Raw genomic sequence first — 21,327 nt, 5'->3', positions numbered from 1 at the left:
GATGCCCTTGCTGAGCAGGAATTGACGCAGTTCGTCGCTCATAAAGGAGGAGCCCCTATCACTGTGAATGTATGCGGGGAAACCGAACAGTGTAAAGATACCCTGGAGGGCCTTGATGACGGTGGTTGTGGTCATGTCTTGGCAGGGGATGGCGAATGGGAACCGGGAGTACTCGTCAATCACGTTGAGGAAGTACGTGTTGCGGTCGGTGGAGGGGAGGGGGCCTTTGAAGTCCATGCTGAGGCGTTCAAAGGGACGGGAAGCCTTTATCAGGTGCGCCCTCTCAGGCCGGTAGAAGTGCGGTTTGCACTCCGCGCAGATTTGGCAGGCCCTGTTGACTGTCCTGACCTCCTCGATGGAGTAGGGCAGGTTGCGGGTCTTGACGAAATGGAAAAAACGAGTGACCCCCGGGTGGCAGAAGTCCTCGTGGAGGGCTCGGAGGCGGTCCACTTGTGCAGTGGCACAAGTGCCGCGGGACAGGGCATCAGGAGGCTCATTCAGCTTCTCCGGACGGTACAAGATCTCGTAGTTGAAGGTGGAGAGTTCTATCCTCCACCGCAAGATCTTGGCGTTTTTAACCGTTGGTCCGTGAGGAGAGTGAATCTCCTGCCGGCCAGGTAATGCCTCCAATGTCTCATAGCTTCAACTATGGCTTGTGCTTCATTTTCGACCGAGGAGTGGCGAATTTCGGAAGCATGGAGGGTATGGGAGAAGAAAGCCACGGGCCTGCCCGCTTGGTTGAGGGTGGCGGCCAGAGCTACGTCGGACGCATCGCTCTCGACCTGGAAGGGGAGGGACTTGTCGATGGCGCGCATCGTGGCCTTTGCAATGTCTGCTTTGATGCGGCTGAAGGCCTGGCGGGCCTCCGTCGACAGGGGGAAGGTTGAGGACTGGATCAGGGGTCGGGCTTTGTCTGCGTAATTGGGGACCCACTGTGCATAATAGCTGAAGAACCCGAGGCAGCGCTTCAGGGCCTTGGGGCAGTGAGGGAGGGGAACTCCATAAGGGGGCGCATGCGCTCAGGGTCAGGGCCTATAACTCCGCTTCGCACTACGTAGCCTAGAATGGCTAGACGGTCGGTGCTAAACATGCATTAATCCTTATTGTGTGTCAGATTAAGGATTTTCGCGGTCTGGAGGAATTTGCGGAGGTTGGTGTCGTGGTCCTGCTGGTCATGGCCGCAGATGGTGACGTTATCCAGGTACGAGAACATTGCGCGTAAGCCGTACCGGTCAACCATTCAGTCCATCTCTCGCTGGAAGACCGAGACCCCATTAGTGACACCAAAGGGAACCCTTAAAAATTGATAGAGCCGCCCATCTGCTTCGAAGGCAGTGTACTGGCGGTCACTATTACGGAGGGGTAGCTGGTGGTAGGCGGACTTGAGGTCCACCGTGGAGAAGACCTTGTATTGTGCGATCCTGTTTACCAGGTCGACTATACGAGGGAGAGGGTACGCATCTAGCTGCGTAAACCTGTTGATGGTCTGGCTGTAGTCTATGACCATCCTATGCTTCTCCCCGGTCTTTATCACCACTACTTGAGCTCTCCAGGAACTGTTGCTCGTTTCGATGACCCCTTCCCCCAGCAGCCTTTGGACCTCTGACCTGATGAAGGTCCGGTCCTGGGCACTGTACCGTCTGCTCCTGGTGGCGACGGGTTTGCAATCCGGGGTGAGGTTCGCAAACAGGGAAGGCGGGTCAACCTTAAGGGTCGCGAGGCCGCAGACAGTAAGGGACGGTATAGGGCCGCTGAATTTAAAAGTCAGGCTTTGCAAATGGCATTGGAAGTCCAGCCCCAGGAGGGTAGCCGCGCAGAGGTGCGGCAGGACGTACAGGCAGAAATTGTTGAATTTCCTGCCTTGGACAGTGAGGTTCGCTATGCAGAAACCCTGTATCTCCACCAAGTGTGACCCGGAAGCCAGGGAGATCCTTTGATTTACAGGGTGGGTTACAAGTGAACAGCGCCTTACCATGTCGGGGTGAACAAAGCTTTCCGTGCTCCCAGAGTCAATCAGGCATGACGTCTCGTGGCCGTTGATGAGGACAGTCGTTGTAGCCATTGCGAGTGTCCGGGGTCGACTTTGGTCCAGTGTCACTGAGGCCAGATGAAGCAGTTGCGAGTTCTGGTCGGGCAGCGTGTAGCCGGCCAGCGTGTAGCCGGCCGTGCTCGGGGCCTGGGGCCGCATCCAAGATGGCGTCACCCATGGGTCGCACATGGTGTCCGGGGATGAAGAAGATGGCGGCGGCGATGAACAAATGGCGGCGCCCACCCGTCCAGCGTGGAGTCCGGGGGGCAAGATGGCCGCGCCCGTGGGTCGCACGTGGCGCTAGCATAGGGGGGTGGCGGTGAGCGCTGGCCGGTCGGGGCCTGAAGGGAGGGTTGCCGCGGCGGTCCATAGTCGCTGGAGACCGCGGCCATGGCACGGGCCTGGCAGACCCCCACAAAGTGGCCCTTCTTGCCGCACCCTTTACAGGTGGCGGTGCGGGCCGGGCAGCGCGGGCGGGGATGATTTGCCTGCCCACAGAAGAAACAGCGGAGCCCAGCGGCGTCAGCGGGCCGTCTCACCGCGCAGGCGTGCGGGGCCAGGGGGAAGGTCTGAGGGGCTGCCGCTGCGGGGTGCCACGCAGCCCAGGGGGCCGCCGCGCGATTGGGTGCAAAAGACAGCACGTTTTTGTAGGCAACGTCCATGGACCCTGCCAGGGCCCGTGCCTCTGTAAGTCCCAGAGTGTCCCTTTCTAGGAGTCTTCGGTGGATATCGGGGGAGCTCATACCTGCAACGAAAGAATCCCTGATTAAAAGTTCCGTGTGCTCGTTCCCCGAAGCTTGCGGGCAGCCACAGTTTCGGCCCAGCACCAGTAGCGCCCGGTAGAAATCTTCCAACGTTTCCTCGGGGCTTTGCCGCCTAGTTGCAAGCAGGTGACGAGCGTAGACCTGGTTTACAGGGCGGATGTAATGTCCTTCTAGCAGTTCGATAGCGGCAGCATAGTTCTCCACCTCCTCGATAAGGGGGTAGATCCCAGGGCTGACCCGGGAGCGCAGGAGATGCATCTTCTGTGCTTCCGTGGGGGTGTCTATAGCCATGTCGAGGTAGCCCTTAAAGCATGCCAGCCAGTGTTTAAAAATAGCAGCAGAGTTATCCGTGTGGGGGCTGAGCTGGAGGCACTCCGGTTTGATTCGGAGATCCATCCTTCCAACTTAAGTTGCAGCAGATTAAATTGATGCGCAATCAATTACACTCAAGACGAAGTGATTCCATAACTGAAGGTTTTAATCTGGTAGAACCTTTTCCCCAGCAGTTTCGATACAGAAAGTGAAGGCTGCTGGGACGGCACCATCTCTTATACCCCGCCTTCAGGGCGGAGCTACGTAATACAGCCAATGGTAGACTCCTGGGTCTAACCAATGGTCATCAGCCTCTCAGGTACCGCAATACCTGGTACTACCACAAACCTCCAGCCACTACCAAGACCAAAAAAAAGTCAAACATATTTGTCGAAACCAACTATTTTCTAATACACCTGATAGGTAAAAGGTAGCTATTTAGCGTAAATATTGAGCCCTAGTTTTAAATACCCATTTTAAATTAAGGATATCAACACTCATAACCTCAGGTCATTTAAAAAAGACACAAAAGACACAAAAAGCCTGACACACGCATAAGCAGTAGAGATTAAAACAACACTTATATTGGGCAAAGATGAGAAAGCCATTGCGCTAACAAATATAATTTCAAAGACAGTTTGACTCTATACTTGTGCTGTACCATTTATCAGATCAAGGACATTGCAACACCATAGCAACGGCATAGTAATATGAAGGCACCATTGTTCACAATACAGATAACTGCTAAGTCAGCAGAAGACCAGTTTAAGCTGGTCATGATAACAGCACAGAATTGCATTCCATAACATGCACAAGTATTCAGACATGAAACATTTAAAACTAATGTTGCACATTGAAGATTGACAGCTAACTGTAAAATCAAACTCATTTGATTCTAACCCAAACCAATTTGGGTTACACAGGGGTGTAGATAGATGGCTCAAGACTGATATGAGTTCGTATAACCGTGAAGGTCAGTACGGCCATCGTTATTCATGAATCATCTATACTTTGATCTAAACTATTCGCTGTCTCTATACTTTCACTTTTCCACTCTAACTTTGGCTCTGATGTTCAGAAGGGAGGGTCAAAGCGCAGAAGAGCAATAGTAATAGGGGACTCTATAGTCAGGGGCACAGATAGGCGCTTCTGTGGACGTGAAAGAGACTCCAGGATGGTATGTTGCCTCCCTGGTGCCAGGGTCCAGGATGTCTCCGAACGGGTAGAGGGCATCCTGAAGGGGGAGGGCAAACAGGCAGAGGTCGTTGTACATATTGGTACTAACGACATAGGCAGGAAGGGGCATGAGGTCCTGCAGCAGGAGTTCAGGGAGCTAGGCAGAAAGTTAAAAGACAGGATCTCGAGGGTTGTAATCTTGGGATTACTCCCTGTGCCACGTGCCAGTGAGGCTAGAAATAGGAAGATAGAGCAGCTAACCACGTGGCTAAACAGCTGGTGTAGGAGGGAGGGTTTCCGTTATCTGGACCACTGGGAGCTCTTCCGGGGCAGGTGTGACCTATATAAGAAGGACGGGTTGCATCTAAACCGGAGAGGCATAAATATCCTGGCCGCGAGGTTTGCTAGTGTCACACGGGAGGGTTTAAACTAGTATGGCAGGGGGGTGGGCACGGGAGCAATAGGTCAGAAGGTGAGAGCATTGAGGGAGAACTAGAGAATAGGGACAGTGGGGCTCTGAGGCAGAGCAGACAGGGAGAAGTTGCTGAACACAGCGGGGCTGGTGGCCTGAAGTGCATATGTTTTAATGCAAGAAGTATTACAGGTAAGGCAGATGAACTTAGAGCTTGGATTCGTACTTGGAACTATCATGTTGTTGCCATTACAGAGACCTGGTTGAGGGAAGGGCAGGATTGGCAGCTAAACGTTCCAGGATTTAGATGTTTCAGGCGGGATAGAGGGGGATGTAAAAGGGGTGGCAGAGTTGCGCTACTGGTTAGGGAGAATATCACAGCTGTACTGTGAGAGGACACCTCAGAGGGCAGTGAGGCTATACGGGTAGAGATCAGGAATAAGAAGGGTGCAGTCACAATGTTGGGGGTTTACTACAGGCCTCCCAACAGCCAGCGGGAGATAGAGGAGCAGATAGGTAGACAGATTTTGGAAAAGAGTAAAAACAACAGGGTTGTGGTGATGGGAGACTTCAACTTCCCCAATATTGACTGGGACTCACTTAGTGCCAGGGGCTTAGACGGGGCGGAGTTTGTAAGGAGCATCCAGGAGGGCTTCTTGAAACAATATGTGGACAGTCCAACTAGGGAAGGGGCGGTACTGGACCTGGTATTGGGGAATGAGCCCGGCCAGGTGGTAGATGTTTCAGTAGGGGAGCATTTTGGGAACAGTGACCACAATTCAGTAAGTTTTAAAGTGCTGGTGGACAAGGATAAGAGTGGTCCTAGGATGAATGTGCTAAATTGGGGAAGGCGAATTATAACAATATTAGGCGGGAACTGAAGAACATAGATTGGGGGCGGATGTTTGAGGGCAAATCAACATCTGACATGTGGGAGGCTTTTAAGTATCAGTTAAAAGGAATTCAGGACCGGCACGTTCCTGTGAGGAAGAAGGATAAATACGGCAATTTTCGGGAACCTTGGATAACGAGAGATATTGTAGGCCTCGTCAAAAAGAAAAAGGAGGAATTTGTCAGGGCTAAAAGGCTGGGAACAGACGAAGCCTGTGTGGAATATAAGGAAAGTAGGAAGGAACTTAAGCAAGGAGTCAGGGCTAGAAGGGGTCACGAAAAGTCATTGGCAAATAGGGTTAAGGAAAATCCCAAGGCTTTTTACCCGTACATAAAAAGCAAGAGGGTAGCCAGGGAAAGGGTTGGCCCACTGAAGGATAGGCAAGGGAATCTATGTGTGGAGCCAGAAGAAATGGGCGAGGTACTAAATGAATACTTTGCATCAGTATTCACCAAAGAGAAGAAATTGGTAGATGTTGAGTCTGGAGAAGGGTGTGTAGATAGCCTGGGTCACATTGAGATCCAAAAAGACGAGGTGTTGGGTGTCTTAAAAAATATTAAGGTAGATAAGTCCCCAGGGCTTGATGGGATCTACCCCAGAATACTGAAGGAGGCTGGAGAGGAAATTGCTGAGGCCTTGACAGAAATCTTTGGATCCTCACTGTCTTCTGGTGATGTCCCGGAGGACTGGAGAATAGCCAATGTTGTTCCTCTGTTTAAGAAGGGTAGCAAGGATAATCCAGGGAACTACAGGCCGGTGAGCCTTACTTCAGTGGTAGGGAAATTACTGGAGAGAATTCTTCGAGACAGGATCTACTCCCATTTGGAAGCAAATGGACGTATTAGTAAGAGGCAGCATGGTTTTGTGAAGGGGAGGTCGTGTCTCACTAACTTGATAGAGTTTTTCGAGGAGGTTACAAAGATGATTGATGCAGGTAGGGCAGTGGATGTTGTCTATATGGACTTCAGTAAGGCCTTTGACAAGGTCCCTCATGGTAGACTAGTACAAAAGGTGAAGTCACACGGGATCAGGGGTGAGCTGGCAAGATGGATACAGAACTGGCTAGGTCATAGAAGGCAGAGAGTAGCAATGGAAGGATGCTTTTCTAATTGGAGGGATGTGACCAGTGGTGTTCCACAGGGATCAGTGCTGGGACCTTTGCTCTTTGTAGTATATATAAATGATTTGGAGGAAAATGTAACTGGTCTGATTAGTAAGTTTGCAGACGACACAAAGGTTGGTGGAATTGCGGATAGCGAGGAGGACTGTCAGAGGATACAGCAGGATTTAGATTGTTTGGAGATTTGGGCGGAGAGATGGCAGATGGAGTTTAATCTGGACAAATGTGAGGTAATGCATTTTGGAAGGTCTAATGCAGGTAGGGAATATACAGTGAATGGTAGAACCCTCAAGAGTATTGAAAGTCAAAGAGATCTAGGAGTACAGGTCCACAGGTCACTGAAAGGGGCAACACAGGTGGAGAAGGTAGTCAAGAAGGCATACGGCATGCTTGCCTTCATTGGCCGGGGCATTGAGTATAAGAATTGGCAAGTCATGTTGCAGCTGTATAGAACCTTAGTTAGGCCACACTTGGAGTATAGTGTTCAATTCTGGTCGCCACACTACCAGAAGGATGTGGAGGCTTTAGAGAGGGTGCAGAAGAGATTTACCAGAATGTTGCCTGGTATGGAGGGCATTAGCTATGAGGAGCGGTGGAATAAACTTGGTTTGTTCTCACTGGAATGAAGGAGGTTGAGGGGTGACCTGATAGAGGTCTACAAAATTATGAAGGGCATAGACAGAGTGGATAGTCAGAGGCTTTTCCCCGGGGTAGAGGGGTCAATTACTAGGGGGCATAGGTTTAAGGTGAGAGGGGCAAGGTTTAGAGTAGATGTACGAGGCAAGTTTTTTACGCAGAGGGTCGTGGGTGCCTGGAACTCACTACCGGAGGAGGTGGTGGAAGCAGGGACGATAGTGACATTTAAGGGGCATCTTGACAAATACATGAATAGGATGGGAATAGAGGGATACGGACCCAGGAAGTGTAGAAGATTGTAGTTTAGTCGGGCAGCATGGTTGGCACGGGCTTGGAGGGCCGAAGGGCCTGTTCCTGTGCTGTACAGTTCTTTGTTCTTTGTTCTAACTCTTGAAGTAAATGCAAGCTGTTTTGCCTTAAGCAAGAAACTATTTCTGTATTATTTGAAAGTTAAATTGTGTACAAGTTGCTTCTCTTTAAGTCCTTTTTGCTCGCCGGACTTATTAGAGAATAAGATTTAAGTGACTCTCAATTGTAATCAAATAGAGGCAATAAACGATTCTTATTTGCACCCGAGAAGTTTTAACTCAAATTTCTACTGAGTTTTAGTGTTCGCAAGTGCCACTAAATCCGCATGGTAGATCTCTATAATATTTTTCCCAGCACTGTTAGCAGACTTCACGTAAAGTTTTCTAAACTAATAATTACATTTCTACCTTAATTAACCAGGCACGGCAGAAATTAGGTTCTCCAACCCGACTATTGAAAACACACAATGCTCCAAGCTCCTGATGTACTGTCAATGAAACACTTCCAATAATAAAAGGTCTGGAAGTAATTCAAAATGATTTCTATTTAATCAGGGCTCCAACTGAAAGGTTCAAAGGATTGTAATAATTATGTGTAATTAAATAAGCTCAAAACTGAGTATTCCAATATCTTCCACTTCACTTAATGTTATGCACAGATTATTTCGCACAACACCAAATGTCACAATTAATGTGTCATAGCTCATACTGCTGTCATATGTTTTTTCTAGGACTATGTGTACCACAAAACAATGCTACAAATGACACAGCTGACAAGAAGTCAAGAATCCTTATTTCCACATTGCACCAAACTACTTTTTGCTCATCCTAATGCCATTCATGGCGCTCAATACCATCTACCCACCTACATACACAAACTCAGATTTCCTTCTGCTGCTTTAACAATTTCAGATTTTACAACCTTAATCTTTTCACCATGGATGCAAATTCCATCCTTCACCCAAGCAATGTGTATGCTTTCCATTTCTTCATTGAACAGCAGCCTAGCTGGTCCACATACTTTGCCAATATGAACCATTATCACCTTAAACAATTTTTCAGCCCATCGAGTCTGCATTGACCCTCCGAAAGAGCGCCCGACCGAAGTCCACGTCCCTGCCCTATTCCCGGAACCCAGTAACCCCACCTAACCTTTGGACACCAAGGGGCAAGGTCGCATGGCCAATCCACCTAACCTGCACATCTTTGGACAGTGGGAGGAAACTGGAGCACCCGGAGGAAACCCACGCAGACACGGAGAGAATGTGAAAAATTACCAGACCGCCACTGATGGGCTGAATGGGGAAGTAGCAGTCAGTCAGCGAGGTCTCATTCAGGGAGAAGCTGTTATCATTCCTCAGCCAGATTTCCATTATGTCCATGTTGTTGATGCGATCATCCGCAATACGTTCATGGACGGGAAGGGCCTTATTACCATAATGGACATTCTGGATGGAGATGAGTCAAGGGACACTGCGAGCAGAGACCATAGGGTCAGCAGTGGGAGGGGTGAGTTGGACAAGATGGTGATTGGCATGGTTAGTCCCACAAGTGAGTGCAATGGAATATTGATGGACCGAGTGGGATGGGGAAATTGTGGTTGTTGCTGGGTAATGTACCAGTGCTGAATGCTTCAATCAGCCTATTGGAGGATGCCAAGAAAAGCACAGGGGGAAGCTGTAGGCTTATATAACACAGAGTCAATCCAGGGTCAGTGGCAAGAAAGAAGGAACGTTGAGGACTGCTGAGGGTCAGGTAGGCAATCGAAAAAACAAGGGATCTGAGAGTTCAGAAGTGAAAGGAGACATGACACTGGAGGAAAGTCCAGCAGAGAAAAGAAGTTAAAAAGGAGCAAAAGCGAAACTAGACTGATGGGCTCCGGGTTTGGGGCAGCAGCCAAAAAGTGCTTGCAAACAAATTCAGGGAGAGCACAAGTTACATAGATCTAGTTACATAAAAATTATGATGCATAAAATCATGATGGCAAACAGACAATAAGAAATAGATGGTGTTAATAGGAGTGTAGAGTTAACCTTGGAGATTCCACGGTGGAATAATGATTCTTCGAAACGGTGTGAACAGTATGAAGCATCAACATCCTGTTGTCCGAGTTTGGAGACAGGTGAAGTAAGTGAAGTCCAGGATAACGAAGATGATTGACCATCCTGATACAGCACAAAATTTCCAAATGATATTTTCCAAATATTTTGGCTAAATGATCGTTTCAGTACAGGAGGAAAACATTCAGCCTGTTGACGTTGTGCCAGCTCTCTGCAAGAGCAATTTAGCTAGCCCACTCCCCTGCTCTTTCCCCATAGCCCGGCAAATAATTCACTTTCAGAATTTGAACCAATTCTCTTTTCAAAGCCATTACTGCACCTGGCTCCACCACCTTCTCAGGTAGTGCATTCTAGATCACAACCACTTGCTGCATAAAAAAGGTTTTGACTTTGGTCCTTTTGCCAGTCACCTTAAACGTGTGTCCTCGGTTTTATGACCTCTCCGCCAATGGGAATAACCTTCTCATCCTTGTTAAGCCACTTACCAGTGCTCTCCAAATACTCTAACACAAAATAATTCATATCACAATTATATTGGCAACTTCACATAATCCCATAGAGGAGGTCCTCATGGATCATTGAATGCAGTCCATCGGGGTTTACCCTCCCAGAGCCGGACAATTACAATTCATTTGGATTGAATCTAACATAAGATTCACAACAAGCTGTTTAATTCAATCTTCAGAGAATTTTAGACTTTATAGCCCAGATATGTATCAATGCCAAGACATGGAACTTCGTACTCTGATGTCATGCAACTGGAGTGTATAACTCAAGTATTATGCTGGGCGTTTTGGATCATTTTAACTGTCAGTTGCAACAAATCCAAATTTGTGTCTCCATTTGAACAATACTTCAGATTTTATAGAACACAGATCTCTAACGTCACATTCTTAAAGCTTGCATAACTGTTTTCAGGCACCAGGGAGCTGCTCGCTGGTAACAAGAATGTGAAGATAATATGACAATAACATGTTGATTTTTATGACAACAGTCTGCAAAGAAATATAATATTTGGCAAATATGCAAATTCTACTCACCTGTACATCGGCAGGTTTGGCAGGTTTTTATTTTAGTTATAAAGGAGTTTTATTTTAGTTATAAAGGAGTTTAGCAGGATGGTTGTTTCTACTCGTGGGGAAGACGATAAATAGAGTCTCAAATAAAAAATAGTTACTAATACGTCCTGTAAAGAAATCAGTAGGATTTCTTGATCCAGAGATTGGTTAGAAAGTGGAACTTGCTATCAGGTCAAGTTCTTTTGCATTCACTTAAACTGCAAATTTCATTTGCACCCATCTTCTGCAAGCAGTGCCGATTAGATGACCCATCTCAGCCTCCTCCTGAGGTCCCTAGCATTGCAAAAGCCAGTCTTCAGCCAAATCGATTCATCCCAAATGGCTGCAGACACTGGATACAGCAAGCTGCAGGCCCTGATGATGTCAAAGCAGTTATATTTAAGACATGTTCTCCAGAGCTAGCCATGCCCCTAGCCAAGCCACTCCAGTATACCTACAACATAGACAGCCCCCCCCCCCTCCCCCACAATGTCCAGTCCACAAAAAGCAGGGCAAATCTAATATGGTCAATTACTACCACATCAGCCCCCTTACAATCATCAGCAAAGTGATGGAAGGTGCTGTAAACAGTACTATCAAGAAGAACAGACACTGTAATAGCCTGCTCACTGATGCTCAATTTGGGTTCACCCAGGCCATTCGGCTCCAGACCTCATGAAAACGTTGGTCCAAACATGGACAAAGGGTTGGAATCAAGAGGTGAAATAAGAGGGACAACATTTTAATATCAAGGCAGTACTGCTATTTTTTTTTACCACTTGGTACTTGAGCAGGCCATTCGGCCCTTCCAAATTGCTCCCCCATTTATTATCATGACTGATCATCCAACTCTGTAACCTGTTCCCCGCTTTCCCTCCATTTCCTTTGATCCCTTCAACCCTAACAGCGATATCTAACTCCTTCTTGAAAACAAACAATGTTTTGGTCTCAACTGCTTTCTGTGGTAGAGAATTCCATAGGCTCATCACTCTCTGGGGGAAGAAATTTCTCCGCATCTCAGTCCTAAATGGTTTATTCCCATATCCTCAGACTGTGATCCCTGGTTCTGGACTTCCACACCATCGGAACATCCTTCCTGCCTCTACACTGTCTCGTTAGTCCCGTTAGAATTTTAGAGGTTTCCACAAGATTCCCCTTATTCTTGTAAAATTCAGCGAATATAATCCCATCCAACTCAATCTCTCCTAGTATGTCTGTCCCACCATCCCAGGAATCAGCCTGGTAAACCTTTGCTGCTCTTCCTCTATAGCAAGAATATTCTTCCTCATATAAGGAGACCAAAACTGCACACAATATTCCAGGTGTGGTCTCAGCAAGACCCTGTATAATTGCAGCAAGAATTCAGAAATACATCTAAACTGCTCCCAATCCTCAGGTCTGCTGTTCTTTCCTGTCCAACGTGCATGCCTCTTCGTTGGATCTAATACAATCTCTAATTTCCCTTGAAAGCCATGGTTTCGCCTCCTTTCCTGTCTTATTTTTACGCCAGACAGGAATGAACAATTGTCGCAGTTCACCCATGCGCTCTTTGAATGTTTGTCAGTGCCTAACCACCATCATCCCTACCAAATCATCATAGTCTACCTGCGCCTCATACCATCCTAGTTTCCTTTATTAAGATTCAGAACCTTGGTCAACTACATCAACTACATGACTCTCCATCTTGATGAAGAAATCTATCATATTATAGTCACTCATCCCTATGGGGCTGCACGCAACTAGATTGCCAATTATTCCTCTCTCATTGCTTAGGTTAGGGGCGGATCGAGGTTGATGCCTATCCTATGGAATCATGGGTTTGCACCGGGAGGCTAATGCCAGATTTCGGGAAGGGAGATATTCATAAAATTTACAATGCAGGAGGAGGCCATTTGACCCATCAAGTCTACACCAGCCCTCGAAAGAGCACTATGCCTAAGCCCACGCCTCCACCCGAGCGCATAATCCAGTAATCCAACCTAACCTTGGGACACTAAGGGGCAATTCAGCATGGCCAATCCACCTAATCTGCACATCTTTGGACTGTGGGAGGAAATCGGAGCACCCGGAGGAAACCCACGCACACACGGGGAGAATGGGCAAACGCCACACAGTCACCCAAGGCTGGAATTGAACCCGGGTCCCTGGAGCTGTGAGGCAGCAGGGCCAACTACTGTGCCACCTTGCCGCCCTAAACTTAAATTGCCCCTTAGTGTCCAGGGATGTACAGATTAGGTTATGAGGGAGTGGGGCCTGGGTAGGATGCTCTTTCAGAGGGTCAGTGCAGACTCAATGGGCTGAATGGCCTCCTGCAATGTAGGTATTGTATCGTATTGTATTCTATTCTATTCTAAGCTTTGTTTAATTTCTCACTGTTTTTGAGCAGCTTAGACAACCAGCCATTTTTGCTTCAGGAAACTTCACTTGACAGAAGATTCTGAAGATTCATCGAAGTTGAAATCAAGACGGATCAGTCAATATGAAGAAACGTTATGAATCTGGCAGTCAAAAATGCAGAAAGTTGAAGGCGAGGCAAGATGTATCCAGATGCATGGTTAATACACAGGGTTCTTAGAATAGCTGTAGATGTACCCTGTGCGCAAGGTGCTTGCAACTACAGATATCAGCCCATCACAAAGTAGGTCTCCTCAGCTTGACCATGCAACAGTGTGGGAGACCATAAAACGTAGGAGCAAAGGTAGGCTATTCGGTCCATCGGGTCTGCTCTGCCATTATATGATAATCCTCAAATTCCACTTTCCCGCCTTATCCCCATAACCCTTAATTCCCTGACTAATTAAAATTCAATCTATCTCAGCCTTGAACATACTCAACACTCCAGTCTCTCCAGCCCTCTGCAGTAAAGAATTCCACAGGCCACCCCCATATTATAATAACTTGTGTTTGTTAATGAGTTTGTATATATAGGTAGCGTGATCTCAAAGAAATACTGAAAATAACCATCTCAAAATCAAACATGCTAACGGTGGCTGCCTGAATTTATGACGCATGCCCTTTGGTAAGGCCCTGAAAAATAAAATGATCCTTTGTGTCCTCATTTTGTGCTGAAAGCTGCAATTTCTGTTTGAATTCTACATAAATCAGATCTGCAAGATTTATTTTCCTGCATAAAACTAATAATGATTCACTGAAAGCCTTTTTTTGCCAAACCTGCAATAGTTGTGTGGCAGTCGTTCTATGCTCTGGATTCTTCACAAGACACTTCTTGACAAAATCTGTGAACTCATCCGACCAGAGCTCTGGCTTCCGGAATGTTGGTGGTGGGTTGGTGGGAATCATAAAAATAGCCTATTTTTAAAAGAAAAGGAAGGGGGAAAATCAGTTGGACATGGAAATCAGAATCATCTGAGCTTTAGTGCAGTCAAATAAACAAATCCTTTTATTCACCTTCTCTATCTGACAGTAAATCTGATGTACACATTTTTTACCGATCTAGAATTTCTATCAGGAATGAGGTTCAGGAAACTAATCCATCTGCTACCAATGTAGCTATTTCCCATTAAATTTCCTCTGTGCAAACTGAAACTCATTGAGCACTTCATACTTTACTTTATCTATTATTGTTTATCAGTCTCCAGAGAAGCTTTCCATTTTTGACCTGCTTAGCAGAACCAAAGGCACTTCCTGACCAAACAGATAAAACCAACAGACTGCTGTTTAATGGCAGGATTATTTCCCACCTAAATAATTACACTTACTGGATCTCAGCCTTTTGAGAGCACAGTTGCCAAGTCAGCAGTGTCTGTTTCTAAATACAATGGGCCTGAACTTCCGCAGAGTGTGGCATACTCGGATTGCCACTCTGCTTCTAGTTTCTTAGCTGGATATCCAGCCAATCCTTTCTCACGTGACCTCCTGATTCGGGCCGGGCAAGAACTATGTAGGGAAGGGCGGTCCTGCGGCCAGCAGTCCTGGGTTGCAGAGTTGAAGGACCGAGCTGCCTGCAGGTAAGTTGAAAGGTCCAGCCAATTTCAGTAGGTTTGAGAGTTAATTGGGTCGGATTGACAGGAGAGGGATTGGGGTGGGGGTCAAGAATGATCAGGGGAGCGGGTTGTTGGGGGAGGGGGGGGGGGTTAGGTCGGTCAATTAGTTGAGGGGGGAAAACAATCGGGTAGTCAGTGAGGGTATGGTTGTCAGTATTTTTCTCATCCCCAATCTCCTGCCTTCGCCCCATAACCCCTTATTAATCAAGAACCTATCTATCTCTGTCTTAAAGACACTCAGTGATTTGGCCTCCACAGCCTTCTGCGGCAAAGAGTTCCACAGATTCACCACCCTCTGGCTGAAGAAATTCATCCTCATCTCTGTTTAAATACTTTCCCTTTGACCTTGCCTATTCCATCTCCTTCCACTTCGGCAAAAATCATAGATTATGATCATAGAATCCCTACAGTGCAGAAGGAAGTCATTCGGCCCAACGAGTTTGCACCGACCCTTCGAAAGTGCACCCTACTTAGGCGAAATCTCCCGCCCCATCCTCCCAACCTGACACAATCTTTAGACACTTAGGGGCAATTTATCATGGCCAATCCACCTAACCTGCACAATTTGGACTATGGGAGGAAACTGGGGCACCCAGTGTAAACCCACGCAGACACGGGGAGAATGTGCAAACTCCAGACAGTCAGTCAGCCAAGGTTCGAATCGAACCCTGGACCCTGGAGCTGTGAGGCATCAGTGCTAACCACTATGCCACCATGCCGCCCAAAGACTGATCTGAATTTCAGCCTTACCAAATCCTGTTCTACTATTCTGGCACTTCCCTTTATCTCCATCCCTTTAATATCCAGTGACATGAAACACTCCATTTCGATGACAAAAATACTCCTGCATTATCCAAAATCTCAGCTGAAATAACCATGAAAATTGTTTCATCCTTGATTTCACCACCAGATTTCATTCTTCTTACAGTTAACAACTACGGCTTTAGCCTCTTCCTCTGTGAGTCCCCAATGTGAACTCAATGCTGCTGCTAGTTTGAATCAGCTTCAAAAGAAACTAGTGAGCGAAGCAAAGCTCTCCAAGATATCAATGAGATGATTTGAAAGTTTGGGAAAAAATACTCTAAAACTACACTGTTGTTGCAACAAAGAACAATTAAAAAGAGCTTTGTCTAAAAGTGCAACGAGCAAGATGGAGATCATAGTACTACCAATTAGAGCCACAAGAGGTTGCCAAAGCATTGAGAGTTGCTGGCAGCTTCTAGTGGCCAATAACAAGCACTGCAACCAGAAAATGATTGGGTTGTTTTTTTGACAGGATCCAAAGGTTTTGACACCAGGGGCGTCATTCTCCGACCCCCCAGAGGGTCGGAGAATGGCCGTTGGCCGCCGTGAATCCCGCCCCCGCCCCCGCCGAAGTCTCCGAAGGGAGAAAAGTCGGCGGGGCGTTAATGGCGCCGCTGCCGCGGAGAATGTCACGGGTCTGCGCAAGGCAGCCGATTTTCGGCCTGCCGATATTCTCCCTTCCGGATGGGCCGAAGTCCCGTCGACGTGATGACCGTTCACGTCGACGTGAATCAAACCTCCTTTTCATCGGCGTGACCCGGTGCTCCAGGCTCACGCCGACCAGCGAGGAGGTGAGTGACGGCCTGGGGGGTTGGCTCTGGAAATGGCGTGGCCGCAGACTGATTGCGTGAGGAGAGGTGTGTCTCGGCTTGTGTGTGTGTGTGTGTGGCGGGGGGGGGGGGGGGGGGGGGTCCGTGCCGGGTTGGAGGTTGAGGGGGGTTCCGTGCTGGGGTGGAGGTTGGGGAGGGGGTCCGTGCTGGGGTGGAGGTTGGGGGTTGGAGGGGGTCCGTGCCGGGGTGGAGGTTGGGGGTGGGGTCCGTGCTGGGGTGGAGGTTGGGGAGGGGGTCCGTGCTGGGGTGGAGGTTGGGGGGGGTCCGTGCTGGGGTGGAGGTTGGGGGTTGGAGGGGGTCCGTGCTGGGGTGGAGGTTGGGGGTTGGAGGGGGTCTGTGCTGGGGTGGAGGTTGGGGGTTGGAGGGGGTCCGTGCCGGGAGGGGGGTCCGTGCTGGGGTGGAGGTTGGGGAGGGGGTCCGTGCCGAGGAGGGTGATGGGAGGGCAAATGAGTTGGTCCACCTGGCCAGGTGCCAGGCTCCAACAGTTGGACCCATGCGGTCCATGCCACCTGGCTGGGGGGAGGAGGGGATATGGGCAATGATGACATGTCGTCGTTCCCCTCCCCCCCACCAGGCCATCATCCAGCGATGTTGGCCGCCGTGGTGGCAGCCGCTCATGTCTATGTTGCCCTGGATGAGGAGGAGGAGGAGGAGGAGGAGCGTGCCAGAGAGGCGGCGCAGGCTGCCGCAGAGGGGCAGGCGGCAGCCGCCCAGGCTGGAGGGACACCTGACCGACAGGACGAGGAGGGGGAGGAGGACGTCGCGGCCCCACGGCAACGGAGGAACCCGAGGGCGCCCCGTGTGTACCGGCCCCGCCAGTCATACCAGGACCTTACGGACCGGGAATGCAGGAGGAGACTCCGGATGAGCCGGGAAACCGTGGCACACATCTGCCACCTGCTGGCACACCTGTCACCGCGTGGCACTGGCGGGGGACACCCTCTCCCCGTGTCCGTCAAGGTTACGGTGGCCCTGAACTTTTATGCAACGGGGTCATTCCAGGCACCGAGTGGGGACCTGTCCGGCATATCGCAGACATCGGTGCATCCGGGCAGTGACAGATGCCCTTTATGCCATGGCGCACCGCTACATCCGCTTCCCCGTGGACCGGGCCAGCCAAGATGCCCGGGCCGTGGGCTTCTCTGCCGTGGCCGGGTTCCCCACGGTCCAGGGCGCGATCGATGGGATGCACGTCGCCGTGCGGCCACCTGCAGATAACAGGGCCGTGTTCACTAATAGGAAGGGGACCTATTCGATGAACGTACAGGTGGTCTGCGACCACCGCATGATGATCCTGCACGTCTGCGCCCGTCACCCAGGCAATGTACACAACTCATTCGTGTTGTCGCGGTCATCCATCCCCGGCATGTACGAGGGACGCCATCCCCGGCTGAGGGGCTGGTTGCTGGGCGACAGGGGCTACCCATTGCGATCGTGGCTGATGACGCCTAACGGAGGCCACGCAATGAGGCGGAGAACCGCTACAATGATGCCCATGTAGCGACAAGGGGAGTGATCGAGAGGTGCTTTGGCGTGCTGAAGATGCGTTTCAGGTGCCTGGACCACTCTGGGGGCGCCCTCCAGTATCGGTCAGATAGGGTCGGCCGCATCATTGTGGTGTGCTGCGTCCTGCACAACATAGCCCAGCAGAGGGGCGATGTGCCGCAGGCAGAGGAGGGCGGAGTGGAGGAGCAGCAGGAAGAGGCACAGTCCTCCCCAGATGAGGGGGATGGGGGCAATGGTCAGGGCAGACGGGGTAGACACAGGCGGGTGGCTGTCCACCGTTACCGGCTGGCCCAGCGGGCACGGGACAGACTGATAGCCGCCCGCTTCACTGACTAGATGGGCGTGGGAATCGGGTAGTATGGCCACAGACCGCACACCATGGCAACAGCCGACCACCCACACCCCCCACCCATTCACCCACCCAGCACCCTCACCCCCCTCCCCAACCCCACCCACCCCACCCGCATGCACACCACCCCCCCCCCCCATTGCCAATCCACCGGCGGCACAACGGGCCGGGCTCATCCAGTTGCGGGTGGACGCGTGTCTATCGCAGGCCATGGAGGATGATGACAACCCGCCCTGCAATGAGCTCCTGGCTCTACATCGTTGGACTATGTCTGACCCATGGCCACAGTACCACCATCCACCCGGACCATCCCTGCATGCGGCTGTGACACTGCAGCGCACAGTCCCGTCCTCTGCCCGGGGGATGTTGATGGCGGCCCAGGGGGAAGGGGGCAGACTCACCTGGGGCTGAGGTAAGACCACCCCTCACACACACACTTGCGCTCAACGTACATGACACGCCCGCACACTTTGGACAGAGCACAAAGGCAGCTTCGGTAGGTGTAACATTGACTTTAATAACCAAAGGAGTTCATGCACGTGCCCTAGCCCCTAAAACTCATCTGTGCCCTGCACCCGTGCCAACTTACTCAGTGTCTAATTGTTTGGCCTTACGGGCCCTTTGACTACGTCTACGTGGTTCCCCAGACGGTACAGCAGAACTGGAGGTGGACTCCTGTGATTCCTGCCCTCTGACACTGGATCCCTTTGGCGGCCGTTTCCTGGGGCGTCCTGGCCTAGATGGGCCAGGCTGCGGCCCGGGCGACTGGGATGGCGAGCTGCCAGCCTGTCCTGCCCGTTGCCCACCCGATGCACCTGGGACGGAAGGGGGGGAGTCCGAGGTGTCGCGGTGTACCGGGACCTCCCCTACAGAGGGAACCGGGACGGACCACACCACCTCCTCCTCCCTCGGGGTGCCCGATGGCCCCCAGGCCTCTACATGGGTGGGGGATGCGAACGGACTGGCCATCCGACGCCCCCCCGACATCTGGCGCTGCCAGTCCTGGAGACCCGTGCTGGTATCGACAGGGGTCTGCAGGTTTGCAGCCATGGAGCCCAGGATGTTGGCAAACCCTGTCTGTGACAGTGCGACGCCGGCTCGCACATGGCCACTGGCGCCGATGCCCTCAGCGATGGCCTGCTGAGACTGGGCCATGGCCTGCAGAGACTGGGCCATGGCCTGCAGAGACTGGGCTATGGCCTGCTGAGACTGGGCCATGGCCTGCTGAGACTGGGCTATGGCGTTGAGCGCCTCTGCCATCTGGCGCTGACACTGGCTCATGGCCTCCTGTGAGAGGGCAGCCATTTCCTGGGCCACAGACGCCGCCTGCACGGAAGGCCCCAGGCCTCGCAAACCGTTCCCCATGTCTGACACCGTCGCAACCATTGCCTCCACCGCGGACGCCACCCGTGCGGTGTCAGCCTGGGTGGCACGCATGACCGGGACCACTCCCAGCTCCTGGACGCGGGTGGACTCCTCCACCTGCGACCGCAGCCGCCGCAAGCCGCCCGTCACCCTCTTCGCTCGTCTCCGGGTCGGTGGTTGCATCGGATCTATGTGTGGGTGTGGTAACTGCAGGAACCCGGGATCCATCTGGGCGGCAGATGTTCGCTTGGCCTGGGCTGCCCTCCGACCGCCCGGTCCCTCTGCTGCTCCTACCTCCACCTGCTGTACCGGGACGGCTGTGTTGTGCGCACCAGTGAGTGTACCAGACGCCTCATCACTAAAGTGCCCAACCGTGGTGAGTGTTTCTGCGATGGTGGAGGGTGTTGGTGACAGCAGTGGCGTTGTGTCGTGCTCTTCGTCCCACTCTGACGCCATGACACTTTGGGGTGGGGGTTCGTCTCCACCCATCCACTCTGAGTCACTGTCCGGTATTTCGTCTTCCCGGGTAGGGGTGTTCTGGGTAGTGCTGTCCCGGGTAGTGCTGTCCCGGGTAGGGGTGTCCTGGGTAGTGCTGTCCCGGGTAGTGCTGTCCCGGGTAGGGGTGTCCTGGGTAGTGCTGTCCCGGGTAGGGGTGTCCTGGATAGTGGTGTCCTGGGTAGTGGTGTCCTGGGTAGTGGTGTCCTGGCTCGGATGTGACGGGGGCCTGTGGCTGCCCCCCACATCGCTGGGTGGTCGCTCCCGCACGTGACGGGGGTGTCGTCTCCCTGTTGCTCCAGGTCTCTCCGTCTCCCGTGGTGTGCGAGGGGCATCCTGCGGACGTCGCATGCTGGAGGGTCCGGGTCTCTCCGTCTCCCGTGGTGTGCGAGGGGCATCCTGCGGGCGTCGCATGCTGGAGGGTCCGGGTCTCTCCGTCTCCCGTGGTGTGCGAGGGGCATCCTGCGGGCGTCGCATGCTGGAGGGTCCGGGTCTCTCCGTCTCCCGTGGTCTCCGAGGGGCATCCTGCGGGCGTCGCATGCTGGAGGGTCCGGGTCTCTCCGTCTCCTGTGGTCTCCGAGGGGCATCCTGCGGGCGGTGTGCATCTGCGGGGATGGGTGCCTGGACGTTTGGTCCTGCGATACACAATGAAGCATGCATGGTTAGACATCAGGCAGTGATCAGGTGATACGGGGGAGGGGGGATATAGGGGAGGGGGGATATGGGGACGGGCTGTCGGTGGCTCACTTGCTGGTGGGCCCCCGACCTCTGCATCAGCAACCTCCCGGTCCTCAGGTCCGCCAGCCAGTTCCAGGGCCCTTTCCTCGTGTACGGTCAGTGGCCTCTCATCAGCGGGCCCTCCTCCAGTCCTCACATGCTCCCTATTGTTGTGTGCGCGCTTCTCCTGTGGGGGGGGGTGGGGTGGGGGTGGTGGCAGGGGTAAAAGGCAACAGTGTTAGGCAGGTATATGAATGCACGCCATCGGTTGCGCGTGCATTGCAGAGGTTAAGGTTAGGGCTGGATTCACTTGGGGATATGGGGGATATGGGGGAGGAGGGATATGGGGGGGATATGGGGGATATGGGGGAGGGGGGATATGGGGGAGGGGGATATGGGGGAGGGGGGATATGGGGGAGGGGGGATATGGGGGATATGGGGAGGGGGATATGGGGGAGGGGGGATATGGGGGATATGGGGGAGGGGGGAT

General features: G+C 51.5%; 1 protein-coding gene across 3 annotated transcripts in view; it reads right to left on the bottom strand.

Annotated features, from left to right (window-relative positions):
- stk3 (serine/threonine kinase 3 (STE20 homolog, yeast)) overlaps positions 1-21,327 on the bottom strand; it is a 584,348-nt gene that overhangs the window by 213,775 nt on the left and 349,246 nt on the right. For all 3 annotated transcript variants that reach the window (XM_072468459.1, XM_072468457.1, XM_072468458.1), the window contains one exon: positions 13,939-14,076. In XM_072468459.1, the coding sequence (XP_072324560.1) occupies positions 13,939-14,076 (138 nt within the window). The remainder of the gene's footprint in view (positions 1-13,938; positions 14,077-21,327) is intronic.

The sequence above is a fragment of the Scyliorhinus torazame genome, chromosome 11 (genome assembly GCF_047496885.1).
Source record: "Scyliorhinus torazame isolate Kashiwa2021f chromosome 11, sScyTor2.1, whole genome shotgun sequence".
Taxonomy (NCBI): domain Eukaryota; kingdom Metazoa; phylum Chordata; class Chondrichthyes; order Carcharhiniformes; family Scyliorhinidae; genus Scyliorhinus; species Scyliorhinus torazame.
The sequence above is the reverse complement of the archived record's forward strand: the minus strand, read 5'-3'. Positions and strand labels throughout refer to the sequence as shown.